At 42.8% G+C, this 14,662-nt stretch overlaps 1 protein-coding gene across 1 annotated transcript in view; it reads left to right on the forward strand.

The window, feature by feature from the left end:
* The window catches only part of atp8b1 (ATPase phospholipid transporting 8B1), a 44,641-nt gene that overhangs the window by 20,586 nt on the left and 9,393 nt on the right, over positions 1 to 14,662 (forward strand). The window contains exons 4-20 of the mRNA XM_066646524.1: positions 2,269 to 2,382; positions 2,837 to 2,935; positions 3,115 to 3,176; positions 3,373 to 3,445; positions 3,650 to 3,720; positions 5,063 to 5,145; positions 5,344 to 5,502; positions 5,839 to 5,927; positions 6,121 to 6,311; positions 7,454 to 7,662; positions 8,575 to 8,618; positions 8,740 to 8,893; positions 9,101 to 9,292; positions 10,701 to 10,813; positions 11,583 to 11,747; positions 12,147 to 12,258; positions 14,238 to 14,313. Of these exons, the coding sequence (XP_066502621.1) occupies positions 2,269 to 2,382; positions 2,837 to 2,935; positions 3,115 to 3,176; positions 3,373 to 3,445; positions 3,650 to 3,720; positions 5,063 to 5,145; positions 5,344 to 5,502; positions 5,839 to 5,927; positions 6,121 to 6,311; positions 7,454 to 7,662; positions 8,575 to 8,618; positions 8,740 to 8,893; positions 9,101 to 9,292; positions 10,701 to 10,813; positions 11,583 to 11,747; positions 12,147 to 12,258; positions 14,238 to 14,313 (2,006 nt within the window). The remainder of the gene's footprint in view (positions 1 to 2,268; positions 2,383 to 2,836; positions 2,936 to 3,114; positions 3,177 to 3,372; positions 3,446 to 3,649; positions 3,721 to 5,062; positions 5,146 to 5,343; positions 5,503 to 5,838; positions 5,928 to 6,120; positions 6,312 to 7,453; positions 7,663 to 8,574; positions 8,619 to 8,739; positions 8,894 to 9,100; positions 9,293 to 10,700; positions 10,814 to 11,582; positions 11,748 to 12,146; positions 12,259 to 14,237; positions 14,314 to 14,662) is intronic.

Raw genomic sequence — 14,662 nt, forward strand, 5'->3', positions numbered from 1 at the left:
AACTGTTCTCTGCAGAAACTGTTGAAAAACGTCCACACGGCAGACATAGTTGTGTATTTACAGGCATATTTACAGGTGTATATGCACAAGCACAAAATAGGCACCAAGTTAGTGTGACCAGACGTCCTCTTTTACTCGGACATGTCCTCTTTTTTAGACTTAAAAAAATGTCCGGGCGGAATTTCACAAACGTCCGGGATTTTGTTTTTCTAGAACTTACATAGAACTTCGAGAAGTTTCGTTCAAAAACTAGTCCCGCCCTCCCCTACTCCGATTGGTTCGCTTGAGTGAGAAGGGGGCGTGGTGAAGTAGCCTAGAATCTTCTGATTGGACGGTCTGACTGTAGAGCTACCGTTATTGGTCGATAACCTTCTCTGTACACATTTAATTGGTCAGTCTGCACGTCAGTAGTCCTTGTTTACGTCAGGCATCGCTCATGTACCCACCCTCATCTCTCATCTCGAGCAGCTATGCCGAAACGTAAATGTAAGTTCTCGGATGAATTAAAAAAGAAATTCCCATGATCTAAAAGCACACAATGGCAGCGAGGGACAAGAGCTCATCCCCACCCCTCCCACCAAGGGGTGTCCTCTTTTACACCATCTGAGGTCTGGTCACCCTAGGCTAAAATTCCAATATCAGACTGATAACAATAACTGCCAATGTATCGTTCTTTTATCTTTTTATCATGTTACTCAATCTTTTGGGAGTGATCCACCTCACGTTGATGTAGGTTTATTAATTGTTGAGAGTTTGGTTAAGGTCAGGCTTTTACAAACTAGTGTAAGTATGTACTTTTGTTACTGCTTTGTTCTGGTGTAGTTTTCCTTTTACCTCTGGCAGAAAACTGAAGTGGAATACATATCAGATTCACGCTAGAATTCCTCAGTGTGCTCCGTTCGTCCTCACAGCTTTGTTGGAAGTAGGTCAGTATGGTGATGACAGCAGATGTTACCTGGGATTGTTCTTGGTCATGTGTATTTTTGGCATAGCCTGAGCATTAGGTCAAAACACCTCTCTCTCTGTCTCTGTCGGCTTTCCAAGTGTTGTTTGAATTTCTGTTTTGCCTCTCTCCTCTGCGGGGAAAATAAAGGCACACGTCATACGTCTCTCTATTCATCTCTTATCTCGATCTTCACCGGAGTCTGTTTAAACATTGTCGGGCCCTATCCATGTGTCATACAGGGAAACAAAAATGTACTTCACATTTAATACTAGATATAAGTCCAAAAAAAAAAACAATTAGACAGCTAGTTTTTTCAAATAATGTATGTAAATAAAGAACTAAACCATAACAATGTGGGAAATGTAATTCATTCGGTTCTTTTCAGAGAGTGAGGCACTGAGGCTCAGCTTTTTAGTGAAGACAAAAACAATACAGTGCTGGAGGAAAAACATCTTAATCGCTGTCTGTAGTTGATGGGCTGTTTCTCTTTATTTGTAAAATGAAATATAGTTTTAAAGGGGACATATTACTCTTTTTGAACAAGTTAGAATAGGTCTGTGGGCTCTAGAAAACATGTTCTTTGCACAAGCTCACTCTCTGCAGCTCTGTTCTGGCCAGTTTCAGTCCCTTTCAGAGTGAGCTGTTTAAGGGCTCTGTCACTTTTATGCAAATAAGCTGTTTCTGGCCATGCTCCACCCACCCCATGTTTACGCAGGTGAGGGGTGGTGCCAGGGTGGCCATCCAATCAGCTCATAGAAGCATATGATTCCTGACACCAAACGCTTTCAACTGACTCACAGAAAATGGATGGATGTTGTTATTTTTTTGTGCTTGGGGTGTTTACAGTAGCATTAGAGTGAAAATACAAAAGCATATAAAAAATATGATATAATGATTTTAAACACATTTTTAATATTCCAGTATACATTGTTTACAGCATCTATCACTGACTGACATCCATTACAGGCCACTGTTGTCATTCAATTTTAAATTAGATTAAATTTAGGTTAAAAAAATATATATTGACAAAGCCAAGAGGTTTACGTTTGATGGTTTTGTCCGTTTTCCCAAAGCCACTGCATGTGGCTGAATGCTATTCACATTCAGGTAGCATGGCGACATATAGGATATGTATCTAAAACCACTCTTATATGAAAGAGATGCAGATCTGATGTGTAATCGTCAGACTTTTTGTCACTTTATGGCAAAAAAATGCAGATTAATGCAACTGCAGCCTGGTCCTGTGCCTAAAAGTCTCCTTTTAACAGTCCACTGAAAGTTCATCAAATATTTATGTTGTTTGTTTGTTTGTTTGTTTTTAGGGAAATGCCATCAAGACCTACAAGTACAACGCCCTGACTTTCCTCCCTCTGAACCTGTACGAACAGTTCAAAAGAGCAGCCAACCTCTACTTCCTTGCCTTGCTCATCTTACAGGTGTGTGACCGTTTGGGAGTGATCACTTCTTCAGGAAAACCTAACTTTCTCTTAATATAGTACACGTTGTTTAAGTTTAAAACCTACTGTTTCTTACAGCTTATAAAGGCCTTATGAAAACGAGTCGGCCATTTTGAATTCATCATGCATAGGAAGTCACAACAACAGAATATTTAACATGGATTAGTCTACAGCAGTGTAGCTCATTAGTGCTGGAGTTCTGTTTACTGCAGTGAGCATACAGAAGGACAGTTATGTTTTAATGTTGTGTTTCTTTTGGCTTTTGTAAGAAAATTGATAAAATAAACCCTGCTTGTTAAATATTACAGTAAAAGTCAGCCAACCCGGATGGAAATCCTTTACATAGATCAGGCTGAAAGAGTCGTGTAAAAAGGGTATCTGTAAATGTAAACCACCAGTGATACTGATATTGATTGTGTTTTTATTTTTTTAGATTATCCCACAAATCACTACACTGCCCTGGTACACTACTCTGGTGCCCCTAGTGCTGGTGCTCGGCATCACAGCTGTGAAAGACCTGGTGGATGATTTGGTACGTCATTGTATCTGTATTTATCAGTGTCTTGATTTCAATTTATTCACATTTTATTCTATCAAACTACTGCTCTTACTACTGCAACTGATTCTACAAATACGAGTAATTATTTTATTACTACAATGCTGTGCACCCTTTAACTGACGATCCTTTTATGACCTGCTGCTCCCGCTCAGGCTCGGCACAGGATGGACAAAGAAATCAACAACAGGAAGACAGAGGTGCTGCTCAACGGCAGGTAGGTTGGAGTTATAGTCACAAAACAACATCACGGTCGAAGTTAGTCCTCGGAAATAACGTCATCTCTGTTACTTTAAGCGATGAACTCGTTCTCGTCAGAGCAAGCCATGTCCAACATTGTTTTTTTGGAGAAAGCAGAAATGAGATTGGACCTGCCTGCTTCATGTTTTGTTTTGGGTTTTTTTAAATTCCAGGTTTCAAGAGGCCAAGTGGATGGACATTCAGGTTGGAGACGTGGTCCGGCTGAAGAAAAATGACTTTATTCCTGTAAGAAAGGCTTTGTAGTGTTAACTTACAGGAGGTTTAGGGGAAACATGACTGCAGAAGAAATGGGGAATGTTTTATTATATTATTTAATATTGTATTAAAAGGTAATATTATTGTTACCTTTTTAGAGGTAATTACTGATTTCATGCATGGTCTCATTTTGATTTATTTATGATTCATTAATTGGCTTTCACTCCTTCACAGGCCGACATTGTGCTGCTGTCCAGCTCTGACCCAAACAGCCTGTGTTATGTAGAGACAGCAGAACTTGATGGGTAAGAGACTTCTATTACTATTACGCTTGATTTGTCACATTTTTCTCTCCACCCTGAACGCACACGCTTAATTAACATAGTTTTATATAATATCTTTCACTTTTAAAATTGAAAGTAAAATGCCAAATGCCCAATTTTCATTTCATTTTCACCGTTGTGTAAATGAGAAAGGACACCCCCAAAAATATATAAATATTAAGTTTAATTTGTTAGCATTAATTGCTAGTCTCTATTCATCAGACTTCATTCAGCCAGATCCTTTCACTTTTTCAAAGATTAAATGTCATTATTATGAACGTTACAGTGAATGTATCCATCTCTATCACTTTGTCCATCTCTCACCGGCTACGTTCACATGCCTAGATTCCCTCCAATAGGTTTGAATTCATTCAGACTACAGACTCAGTGTGTTATTCTTCTGTTTAAAGGATTACACGCCTCAGTCGAATAGAAAATTTAATCAGAACGACCCAAATCAGATTTCTCTGTTCCTGTGGAGATGTACACATTGGACGTATTCTATTCAGATTGAGCTATTAGTCGGATTATTAATCAGGCTGCATGTAAACGTGGCTCTAGCTACCCATCTTTGTGTCTCTGACAGAAACTGTGCTGAATTAAAGCCATAAATGTTTGATCTGAGGGTGTTTTTATAAACTTCGTAAACCCAAACGCACCCTCGACAAACACACCCTCTGTTTTTCCGTGTTTTAATGGGTCGTGTGTTTGAGAACTGTAGCCGTTCTCCTGTTGTGCTGTAAATGACGAGGATCCTCACTCTCAATATTTATTTTGGGTTTTTGTTTGAGCTTTGAATGTTTTTGTGTTCAAAGAAGACAGAGACAAAGCCAAACAAAGGCCTGGATCATGAAGCTTGAGCAGAGGAACTGCTCTAGAGGCAGTTTACCCTAAAAATACCTCGGGGGATCAAGGAATGTTTGATTGAAATTTGTAACTAAACAAAGATAGCAAAGCAAACATATTTATGAAGTTATTATTTACTATTTATAGTCCATGAATAAAAAAGTATATGCAACACAGGGTGGATCATCATCATTCGGCCTTGTTTAAAATGTTTAGCACAGATTCTCTGACACCTTCAGACCACTAGGGGTCAATGTAAGTGCTGCTTTATAAACCGATTGAACTTATAAATGGTCTTCTTATATAAATAATAAATATATACTACTACTACTGCTACAAATAATGCTTTATTTGTGTACGTGCCTTCGGAAAACCTGTGTAATTCAGACTTAAAACAATAGTTTCAATGACGGTAAATGAGTAAAATGAGAGAAAACTGTGTTAACAGTGTTAGTGTTGGTGTTTGTGTTCTCTGCAGTGAGACTAACCTGAAGTTTAAGATGGGTTTGAAGGTGACGGATGAACATCTGCAGGAGGAGAATCAGCTGGCAGCATTCGATGGTAAACGTTTAGCAAGCGGTGGATGCTATTTCATTAAAAATAAAGCTCTTCTTAACCCCTTATGTTGCTAAGTCACTGATGTGAGATTTGGGTTCGATGATAAACTTACGCATTGCTCAGGGACACTTCACGATTCCATTTTTTATATTTTTTTTTAACCAGCTGATGCCTATGAAGTAAATTGACATATGTCCACAGCATTGATTGTGTGTGAGGAGCCCAATAACCGTCTGGATAAGTTCACTGGGACCATGAAGTGGAGGAGAGAGGTGTTTCCTCTGGATCTGGACAACATGCTGCTGAGGGGCTGCACGGTCCGCAACACGGAAGAGTGCCGCGGACTTGTCATCTACGCCGGTCAGAACACGCTCAGATCACTTTCACAGATCACTCTCACTCTCAGGGTGCAATTAAATCACCCCGGTAGTTCCCTTCAGTGGGAATGCCTTGAAATGTCATCGTGTAAAAGACGGCGCGTCACAATAACAGCAGACATTGACCATGCCTTTGCTTTCTAAAGTAACTAATAAATGAATTAACTGAAGCTGTGTTTGTATTGTGTGTGTAATAGGAGAATAAAGTAGATTTAATTGACATATAACAGGCTTATAACATGTTTACAATGAAACAAGATGCCTGAGCATTAAGTTTAGGTCTCTGTCTCTCTCTCTGTGTGTGTGTGTGTGTGTGTAGGAGCTGACACTAAGATTATGAGGAACGGTGGAAAGACCAGGTTTAAACGCACTAAGATCGACTACCTCATGAACTACATGGTGTACACTGTAAGCACATAGTCTTTAAATTCCCAATAGCAGTAGCGTACGAGATGCTCCTAAAATGTCTTCATGTTTAAGAGTTTATACAGTGGTTTATAGAACAACAGTCCCGTGGTTTATTTATTTAATTGTATTTACGCTGGTGCTTGTTTGAACGCCATCTGAACAGTGCCCTGTGTGTTCTGTTCTCTGTGGTCAGATCTTCGTGATGCTGGTGCTGCTCTGTGCTGGCCTGGCCATCGGACACGCGTTCTGGTACGAGGAAATCGGCGTTAATGCCTGGTATCTGGCTGATGGTAAAGACCAGACAGCCTCTTACAGGGGTTTTCTCAGCTTCTGGGGCTACATTATCGTCCTCAACACCATGGTGCCCATCTCTCTCTATGTGAGGTAAGACGGCCGTGCTGCCGTTCACAAAGTACATTTACAGTGTAGTTTTATACATAACCAACAGCAGTGACTGCACTTTTTATAATGTCCAAGTGTTTTTCATTGGATGATGTAAAACGATATGTTTCTGCCACATTTCAACCATCTGCTGCGCACACACACACACACACACTAGTGCACTAGGGGCTGTGAACACACACCCAGAGAAAGGGGCAGCCATCCCTGGCACCTGGGGAGCAGCCGTGGCCTTAAGGTTAGAGAAGTGAGCTTGAGGCCTGAGGGTCTCAAGGAAAAATGAATTCACGGCTGAAGTGTCGTGAGCAAGGCACCAAACGCCCAAACTGCTCTCCGTACGCTGAGGTGGTTGGCAGACACCTGCTCCGGTTGTGTGTATGTGTTTGTGTGTTCAGATGGGTCAAATGTAGAGAAGCAGTTTCCCTAAGGGGATCAATCAGATGTTCTTCTCCTTATAACATAAGCAGAAAAAGTGTTTGGAGTTCTATTCCACACATCTGAGATGAGTTGGAGCGCTCCTTGATCTTACTGATGTTGTCAAATACACACAAAGTTTCAGTGTTTCAGATGAGGCTGTGCAGTGACGATGACACACTCGGATAATAATGTCTTTAATAAACGTAATGAAATCCCTCTTAACCATGTAAACACTTATTTAGTCTCTCTCACTCTGTCTCTCTCTCTCTCTGACTCTGTCTCTCTCTCTCTCTCTCTCTCTCTGACTCTGTCTCTCTCTCTCTCTCTCACTCTGTCTCTCTCTCTCTCTCTCTGACTCTGTCTCTCTCTCTGTCTCTCTCTCTGACTCTGTCTCTCTCTCTGACTCTGTCTCTCTCTCTCTCACTCTGTCTCTCTCTCTCTCTCTCTCACTCTGTCTCTCTCTCTCTCTCTCTCACTCTGTCTCTCTCTCTCTCTCTCACTCTGTCTCTCTCTCTCTCTGACTCTGACTCTGTCTCTCTCTCTCTCTCTCTCTGACTCTGTCTCTGTCTCTCTCTCTCTCTCTCTCTCTCTCTCTCTCTCTCTCTCTCTCTGACTCTGTCTCTGTCTCTCTCTCTCTCTCTCTCTCTGACTCTGTCACTCTGTCTCTCTCTCTCTCTATCTCTCTCTCTCACTCTCTCTCTCTCTCTCAGTGTGGAGGTGATCAGGCTGGGACAGAGTAAGTTTATAAACTGGGATTTACAGATGTATTACGCAGAGAAGGACACACCTGCCAAGGCTCGCACGACCACTCTGAATGAGCAGCTTGGTCAGATCGAGTACATCTTCTCCGACAAGACGGGAACTCTCACCCAGAACATCATGGCCTTCAAGAAATGCAGCATCAGCGGACGAACCTACGGTAAAAGCCTAAAGATTCACATTAAGAAATAGACTGAGATTAGACTAGACTGAGAGACCCTTTAAAGGCCTTTGCAGGTGTTTTGAGTTAATGACCGGATTAGAGTGTGGCAATCTTCACAATCTTCTAATTTTCTGAGATTTCTTTGTAGCTTTTCTTTGTTAATTAATTGTTAAATAACATATTTGTAAAACAATACATAAGCAAAACCACCAGTGATGACCTGGAGTGTAATGAAAATGTTCAGCTCAAAGATTTTTCCACTAGTTAAAGGTGTCCTCGTCTTAATCAAACGTGTGGGGAGTAAATGATCAGGGTCTATAACCGTTGTGGACTGTGTTAAACCCTGACTGTAGCTTGATCTTATTTAGACACTCAAGCTGGTGTCTCTCTCTCTCTCTCTGTCCCATCCCCTCTCTCTCTCTCTCTCTCTCTCTCTCTCTCTCTCTCTCTGTCACCTTCCTCTCTCTCTCTCTCTCTGTCACCTTCCTCTCTCTCTGTCACCTTCCTCTCTCTCTCTCTCTCTCTCTCTCTCTCTCTCTCTCTCTCTGTCACCTTCCTCTCTCACTCTCTCTCTGTGTGTGGAGGCCAGTGGGGCATGTTTTTATATGCTTGTGAAGATCAGATGTATCTTATACAAGTATAGATCATTATACGAGTATCTCACATTTTATTTAAAGGTTACAATTAGAAAGCGTACTCTTTATGTATTATCTTAATGTAAATTATAAATATTTCCAGATTATTTTGATGACACAATCTTGCACCAGAGGATGGGGTGCAGCAATATTAACTGGTAACCTAATGGGTTTGTATCACACGAATGAACTGATTGTTCAGGATGTGACTGGAGTACAACCCTGCAGTAGCGGCTCTGAGGCCTTTAACGTGCCGTTTGTGTTTGATCTGTAGGGAATTCCACGAGCGCAGATGGTACAACGATGGAGCGTGGGAAGGTAGAGTTTCTGCTGTTAATGTTTACACTGTTAAAATGTATTTAAAAAAGACAGTGTGCCTTTTAAGTGCCTATTAAAGGGATGTGTTGTAGTTTTAATCCGTCTGTTGTTTAATCTGCAGCTTGCAGACTTCAGCTGGAACAAATACACAGATCGCAAGTTCCAGTTCTTCGACAATCAACTCATTACTTGCATCCGCTCAAAGAAGGATGCGGAGATGCTCGAGTTCTTCAAGTTGCTCTCGCTCTGTCACACCGTGATGGTGGAGCAGAAAGGTGAGGAGGTTAATGCTGACGTTCATACGGAAATGTGGGTGTTCTTTAATAATATATATATATTATAGTGATTATAATTGTGACTAAGGGTATAAGAGTAATATAAGTAAACTACATACACGCATTCATGTAAAGACAAAGAAATTGTATCTTATAAATAAGAGGTGTTGAATCTGTCTGGCCTCTTTTGTCTGATATTTTTTTCAGAGGGAGAGCTGGTGTACCAGGCCGCATCTCCAGATGAAGGGGCTCTGGTCACTGCCGCGAGATGCTTCGGCTTTGTGTTCCTTTCTCGAACTCAGGACACCATCACCATCAGTGAACTGGGGAAGGAAAACACGTACGAGATGCTTGCTCTCCTCGACTTCAACAGCGACCGGAAGCGCATGTCCATCATTTGTGAGTGCTCTAATGAACTAGATTAGTTTAGTCTCATTCTTTGTTGCGTCAGGAAGGGCATCCGGCGTAAAAACTGTGCCAGATCGATGGTTCGGATCATGGTTTATTCGCTGTGGCGACCCCTGATGGGAAGGAGCAACCGAAAGAAGAAGAAGAAGAATTTAGTCTCGTTCTTTAGTTCAATTTAGTTCTGTCCCTCCCCCCTTTATTCTTTCCCTTGTTTCAGTTCCAATTTTGTTTATTTGATGGTTCCTAGTTATGCATAGATTTATGTTCTGGTTTCATTAGCCCTCGTCATAAGATAAGAGAACACTTTATTGATCCTGAGGGAAATTGCAGGAAATGAATGTACAGTTGAGTTGAGTTTTTTCTGCTCCCAAGAGTTCAGTGTAGTACCATTCCGACATTCCTAACTAAAAAATGGAAAAAATGTCCTGTGTATGTTTCTTTACATTTAAGAATGACGATTAAATATTGTGCTGTTTTTAATCATTGATTGGTTTTTAAATAAAGAATAAAATAGGGCTCCCAATCAGAATAAAGATTATTTACATATAACTAAACATGTCCTGGGGCGGCACGGTGGCGCAGCAGGTAGAGTCTCAGTCACACAGCTCCAGGGTCCTGGAGGTTTTAGGTTCAAACCCTGCTCCGGGTGACTGTCTATGAGGAGTGTGGTGTATTACCCCCGTGTCGGCGTGGGTTTCCTCCGGGTGACTGTCTGTGAGGAGTGTGGTGTGTTCCCTGTGTCTGCGTGTGTTTCCTCCGGGTGACTGTCTGTGAGGAGTGTGGTGTGTTCTCCCTGTGTCTGCGTGGGTTTCCTCCGGTTGACTGTCTGTGAGGAGTGTGGTGTGTTCTCCCTGTGTCTGTGTGGGTTTCCTCCGGGTGACTGTGGTGTGTGAGGAGTGTGGTGTGTTCCCTGTGTCTGCGTGGATTTCCTCCGGGTGACTGTCTGTGAGGAGTGTGGTGTGTTCTCCCCGTGTCTGCGTGGGTTTTCTCCAACTGCTCTGGTTTCCCCCCAATGTCCGACAACACACATTGGTAGGTGGATTGGCGACTCAAAAAGGGTCCATGAGTGTGTGTTGCCCTGTGAAGAACTGGCGACCCCTCCAGGTGTGTTCCTGCAATGCATCCAATGATTCCGGGTATGCTCCGGACCCACCGTGACCCTGAACTGGGGTTCAGACAATGAATTAATGAATGAATTACTAAATATGTCCTAAAGGAGACTTTTTGTGAGAAAAGGAGATGTTTGAAAACAAACATGTAACAAATAAATTTTTTTTTCTAGTAGATAAAACTACAAAAAGGATATTTCAATAAAACTGGGCCCATCGTTACATTTACAGTGTTTTGATTCATTGTGTATGTTTGTGTGTGTCTGTGTGTCACGTGTGCATGCATGCAGTGAAATTCCCTGATGGTCGTATCAAGTTGTACTGTAAAGGAGCAGACACAGTCATCTACGAGCGACTGAGCCCCAACTCTAAACACAAAGAAAGCACCCAGCAGGCTCTGGACGTAAGTGTGATTTGTTACAAACCTCTTAACCTCATGGCACACGACTGCTGTGACAATTCTGAGGTTTGTTATATTCAACATTTAGGACATGCCTGGTCACATGAGGTCACACGTTCATTACACACTTTCCCGTTTTCACTGTTTACTGAATTTAACTTTTTGTGTAAAATAAAATGCTGCGCTGATGTTTAAATCTAAGCCAATACATAAAAATTGCAGTAGATTTTGCAGAAATTTCCTACGTTTAATTTTTATTCCCCATAAAAGTGTGTTAGTTTAAGTTCACATAGGAAAACAACAAAACGTCATGAAACCATGGGCCTTTAAACGTTTGTACAGGAGGTCCTCGGGTTACGTCAGTCCCGAGTTACGATGTTTCATGGTTACGACACATCTCCCATTTACTGTAGAAAGCCTTGTTTTGACTTAAGTGGTTTAGCATCGTAAACATCGTAACGTGAACTTCGTGTTTGGTGTGCGTGGCGCGGCGGAAGAATACACGGTTACGCGGCTCGGGACCGAGGAGGATAGGTGTTAGGAGGAGGATAAGTGCTTACAGTATGTTATTTACGTACAGTATCTACGTATGTTACGACTTACACCGAAAATCGGTTTATGACGCGACGTAAGAACGGATCAACGTCGTAAGTCGAGGACCCCCTGTATACAGTTTAACCACAAGCTTTTGGTGAAGACTCTGGTTTAAAAGAAGAGAAGGGTATTTGCAGAACTGTTTAATTCTTGATTCCTTTTTCTCTTGATATTGTAGGAGTTCGCCAACGAAACCCTACGGACTCTGTGTTTGTGTTACAAAGACATCAGTGCCAGCGAGTACGAAGCGTGGGCTCGTAAACACAGGGAGGCCAGTGTGGTTGTAACTAACCGAGAGGAGGCGCTGGACAAAGTCTATGAGATCATAGAGAAGGACCTGATGGTAAGATTTCATAGTGTAGGTTTTCTATTATAATTACTCACTGTTTATTCACAACAGTGGACTACATTAAAGTATTTACAGACACCACAGAATCAGTTACTGCATTCAGAAAGTGGTTTACACACTAAATCCTGTGACTTATAACGCAAATAGTTTTCACCAAATTGATGTTGTGTTTGTTTTAAATGTGTAGTATGTGCTCTCCTGTGGTTAATGAAGTCAGCTCAGTGACTGGAGCATGCTCTGTGCAGCTGTTTTGTAATTCCCAGCTCACCAGATTCAATATTTGTGTGTAATTAGCAGATGCTTTAGCCAGATGTTTTAGAGCAGCACAGTGACCTATCTGTGGGATATCAGACTGCACACAATACACCCCGTCTCTGTTTCTTTATTCTGCAGCTGATTGGGGCAACAGCTATCGAAGACAAGCTTCAAGATGGAGTCCCAGAGACCATCGCCAAACTGGCCAAGGCAGACATAAAGATATGGGTTCTGACCGGAGACAAGAAAGGTGGGTAAATAACTCATAAAGAAGATGGTGGAAAGGTCTTAGGCTTGTATGCACTTCATTTAAAGCTATTTATTTCAGCTCAGTTTTTGTTCGTGTTTGTTTATAAACTCTATATTTAACTGAAAGGAACACTAGGTAGTGTTTTTACCTTAAAATTAAAGCTTCAATATAATTGTGATGCTTCACTGACTTGTAAACAGCAGAATAGACACTCTGTCTTTGCTGCTCTGGGCTCAGCACTGCAGGAACTGCACTGTGTCTCGAAGATGATCCTTGAGTTCAGTGAATTATTCTCTGAGCACAAATACCTTTAATAAAGTGGTTCCTAAAGGGGGGGAAGGCAAATGAATGAGTAACATAACATCACTTGTAATAATTCCACTGTAAAGGTGATTTGTCCCTTTTGATTTATTCAGTTACAAGTTGCAGTTCTATATGAATTACAATATTAAAAATACATTCTAGTGGCACATGGTTTCTCCTCTGAAAAACAGGGTGCATGGCAAAAAAAGTCAGTGTGGTGTGTTCTCCCTGTGTCTGCGTGGGTTTCCTCCGGGTGACTGTCTGTGAGGAGTGTGGTGTGTTCTCCCTGTGTCTGCGTGGGTTTCCTCCGGGTGACTGTCTGTGAGGAGTGTGGTGTGTTCTCCCTGTGTCTGCGTGGGTCTCCTCCGGGTGACTGTCTGTGAGGAGTGTGGTGTGTTCTCCCTGTGCCTGCGTGGGTTTCCTCCGGGTGACTGTCTGTGAGGAGTGTGGTGTGTTCTCCCTGTGTCTGCGTGAGTTTCCTCCGGGTGACTGTCTGTGAGGAGTGTGGGGTGTTCTCCCTGTGCCTGCATGGGTTTCCTCCGGGTGACTGTCTGTGAGGAGTGTGGTGTGTTCTCCCTGTGTCTGCGTGGGTTTCCTCCGGGTGACTGTCTGTGAGGAGTGTGGTGTGTTCTCCCTGTGCCTGCGTGGGTTTCCTCCGGGTGACTGTCTGTGAGGAGTGTGGTGTGTTCTCCCTGTGCCTGCGTGGGTTTCCTCCGAGTGACTGTCTGTGAGGAGTGTGGTGTGTTCTCTCTGTGTCTGCGTGAGTTTCCTCCGGGTGACTGTCTGTGAGGAGTGTGGGGTGTTCTCCCTGTGCCTGCGTGGGTTTCCTCCGGGTGACTGTCCGTGTGGGTTTCCTCCGGGTGACTGTCTGTGAGAAGTGTGGTGTGTTCTCCCTGTGTCTGCGTGGGTTTCCTTCGGGTGACTGTCTGTGAGGAGTGTGGTGTGTTCTCCCTGTGCCTGCGTGGGTTTCCTCCGGGTGACTGTCTGTGAGGAGTGTGGTGTGTTCTCCCTGTGCCTGCGTGGGTTTCCTCCGAGTGACTGTCTGTGAGGAGTGTGGTGTGTTCTCTCTGTGTCTGCGTGAGTTTCCTCCGGGTGACTGTCTGTGAGGAGTGTGGGGTGTTCTCCCTGTGCCTGCGTGGGTTTCCTCCGGGTGACTGTCCGTGTGGGTTTCCTCCGGGTGACTGTCTGTGAGAAGTGTGGTGTGTTCTCCCTGTGTCTGCGTGGGTTTCCTTCGGGTGACTGTCTGTGAGGAGTGTGGTGTGTTCTCTCTGTGTCTGTGTGGGTTTCCTCCGGGTGACTGTCTGTGAGGAGTGTCCGTGTGGGTTTCCTCCGGGTGACTGTCTGTGAGGAGTGTGGTGTGTTCTCCCTGTGTCTGCGTGGGTTTCCTCCAGGTGCTCTGGTTTCCTCCCACGTTCCAAAAACACACGTTGGTAGGTGGATTGGCGACTCAAAAGTGTCCGTAGGTGTGAATGAATGTGTGAGTGTGTGTGTGTTGCCCTGTGAAGGACTGATGACAGTGTGTGATTCCGGGTAGGCTCCGGACCCACTGCTCATTGTCTATATAAGCGGTTCAGACAATGAATGAATGAATGAATGTCTGTGTACGGTTTTAAAATTTGAATAATGTGGTTACTATGAACAAAGTTATTGAAAAACTTTAATATTTGCTTTAACAGAGACGGCTGAGAACATTGGCTACTCCTGTGAGCTGCTGACGGATGATATGCAGATCCACTATGGAGAGGATGTGAAGTAAGTAATTATTTTTTTTAATTTTTGTTCTACTTTGTGAATCTGTGCTCAGCGCTGTTTTGCATTTTCCTGCTCCAGTCCGCTCCCTGTAGCTCTTTATGGGCTTATTATGAACTGATTAGTTGTGTGTGGTGTGTTAGAGCAAGGAAAGTTCAGCAATGTTCCAAACAGAGGAACGCAAGAAATCACTGAGCTATACGCAATGTTTTGTCATTTATTAGATTAGGAGAGCATTCGAATGTTTATTGTAAAGCTTATTTTCATTGAATTCAATTCCACTTCACAAAGGTGTCAGTCAGCTTTTGTTGGGACCATTTTTTGGGGGAAAAATAATGTCTAGAGCAGTGGT

The sequence above is a fragment of the Hoplias malabaricus genome, chromosome 15 (assembly GCF_029633855.1).
Source record: "Hoplias malabaricus isolate fHopMal1 chromosome 15, fHopMal1.hap1, whole genome shotgun sequence".
NCBI lineage: Eukaryota > Metazoa > Chordata > Actinopteri > Characiformes > Erythrinidae > Hoplias > Hoplias malabaricus.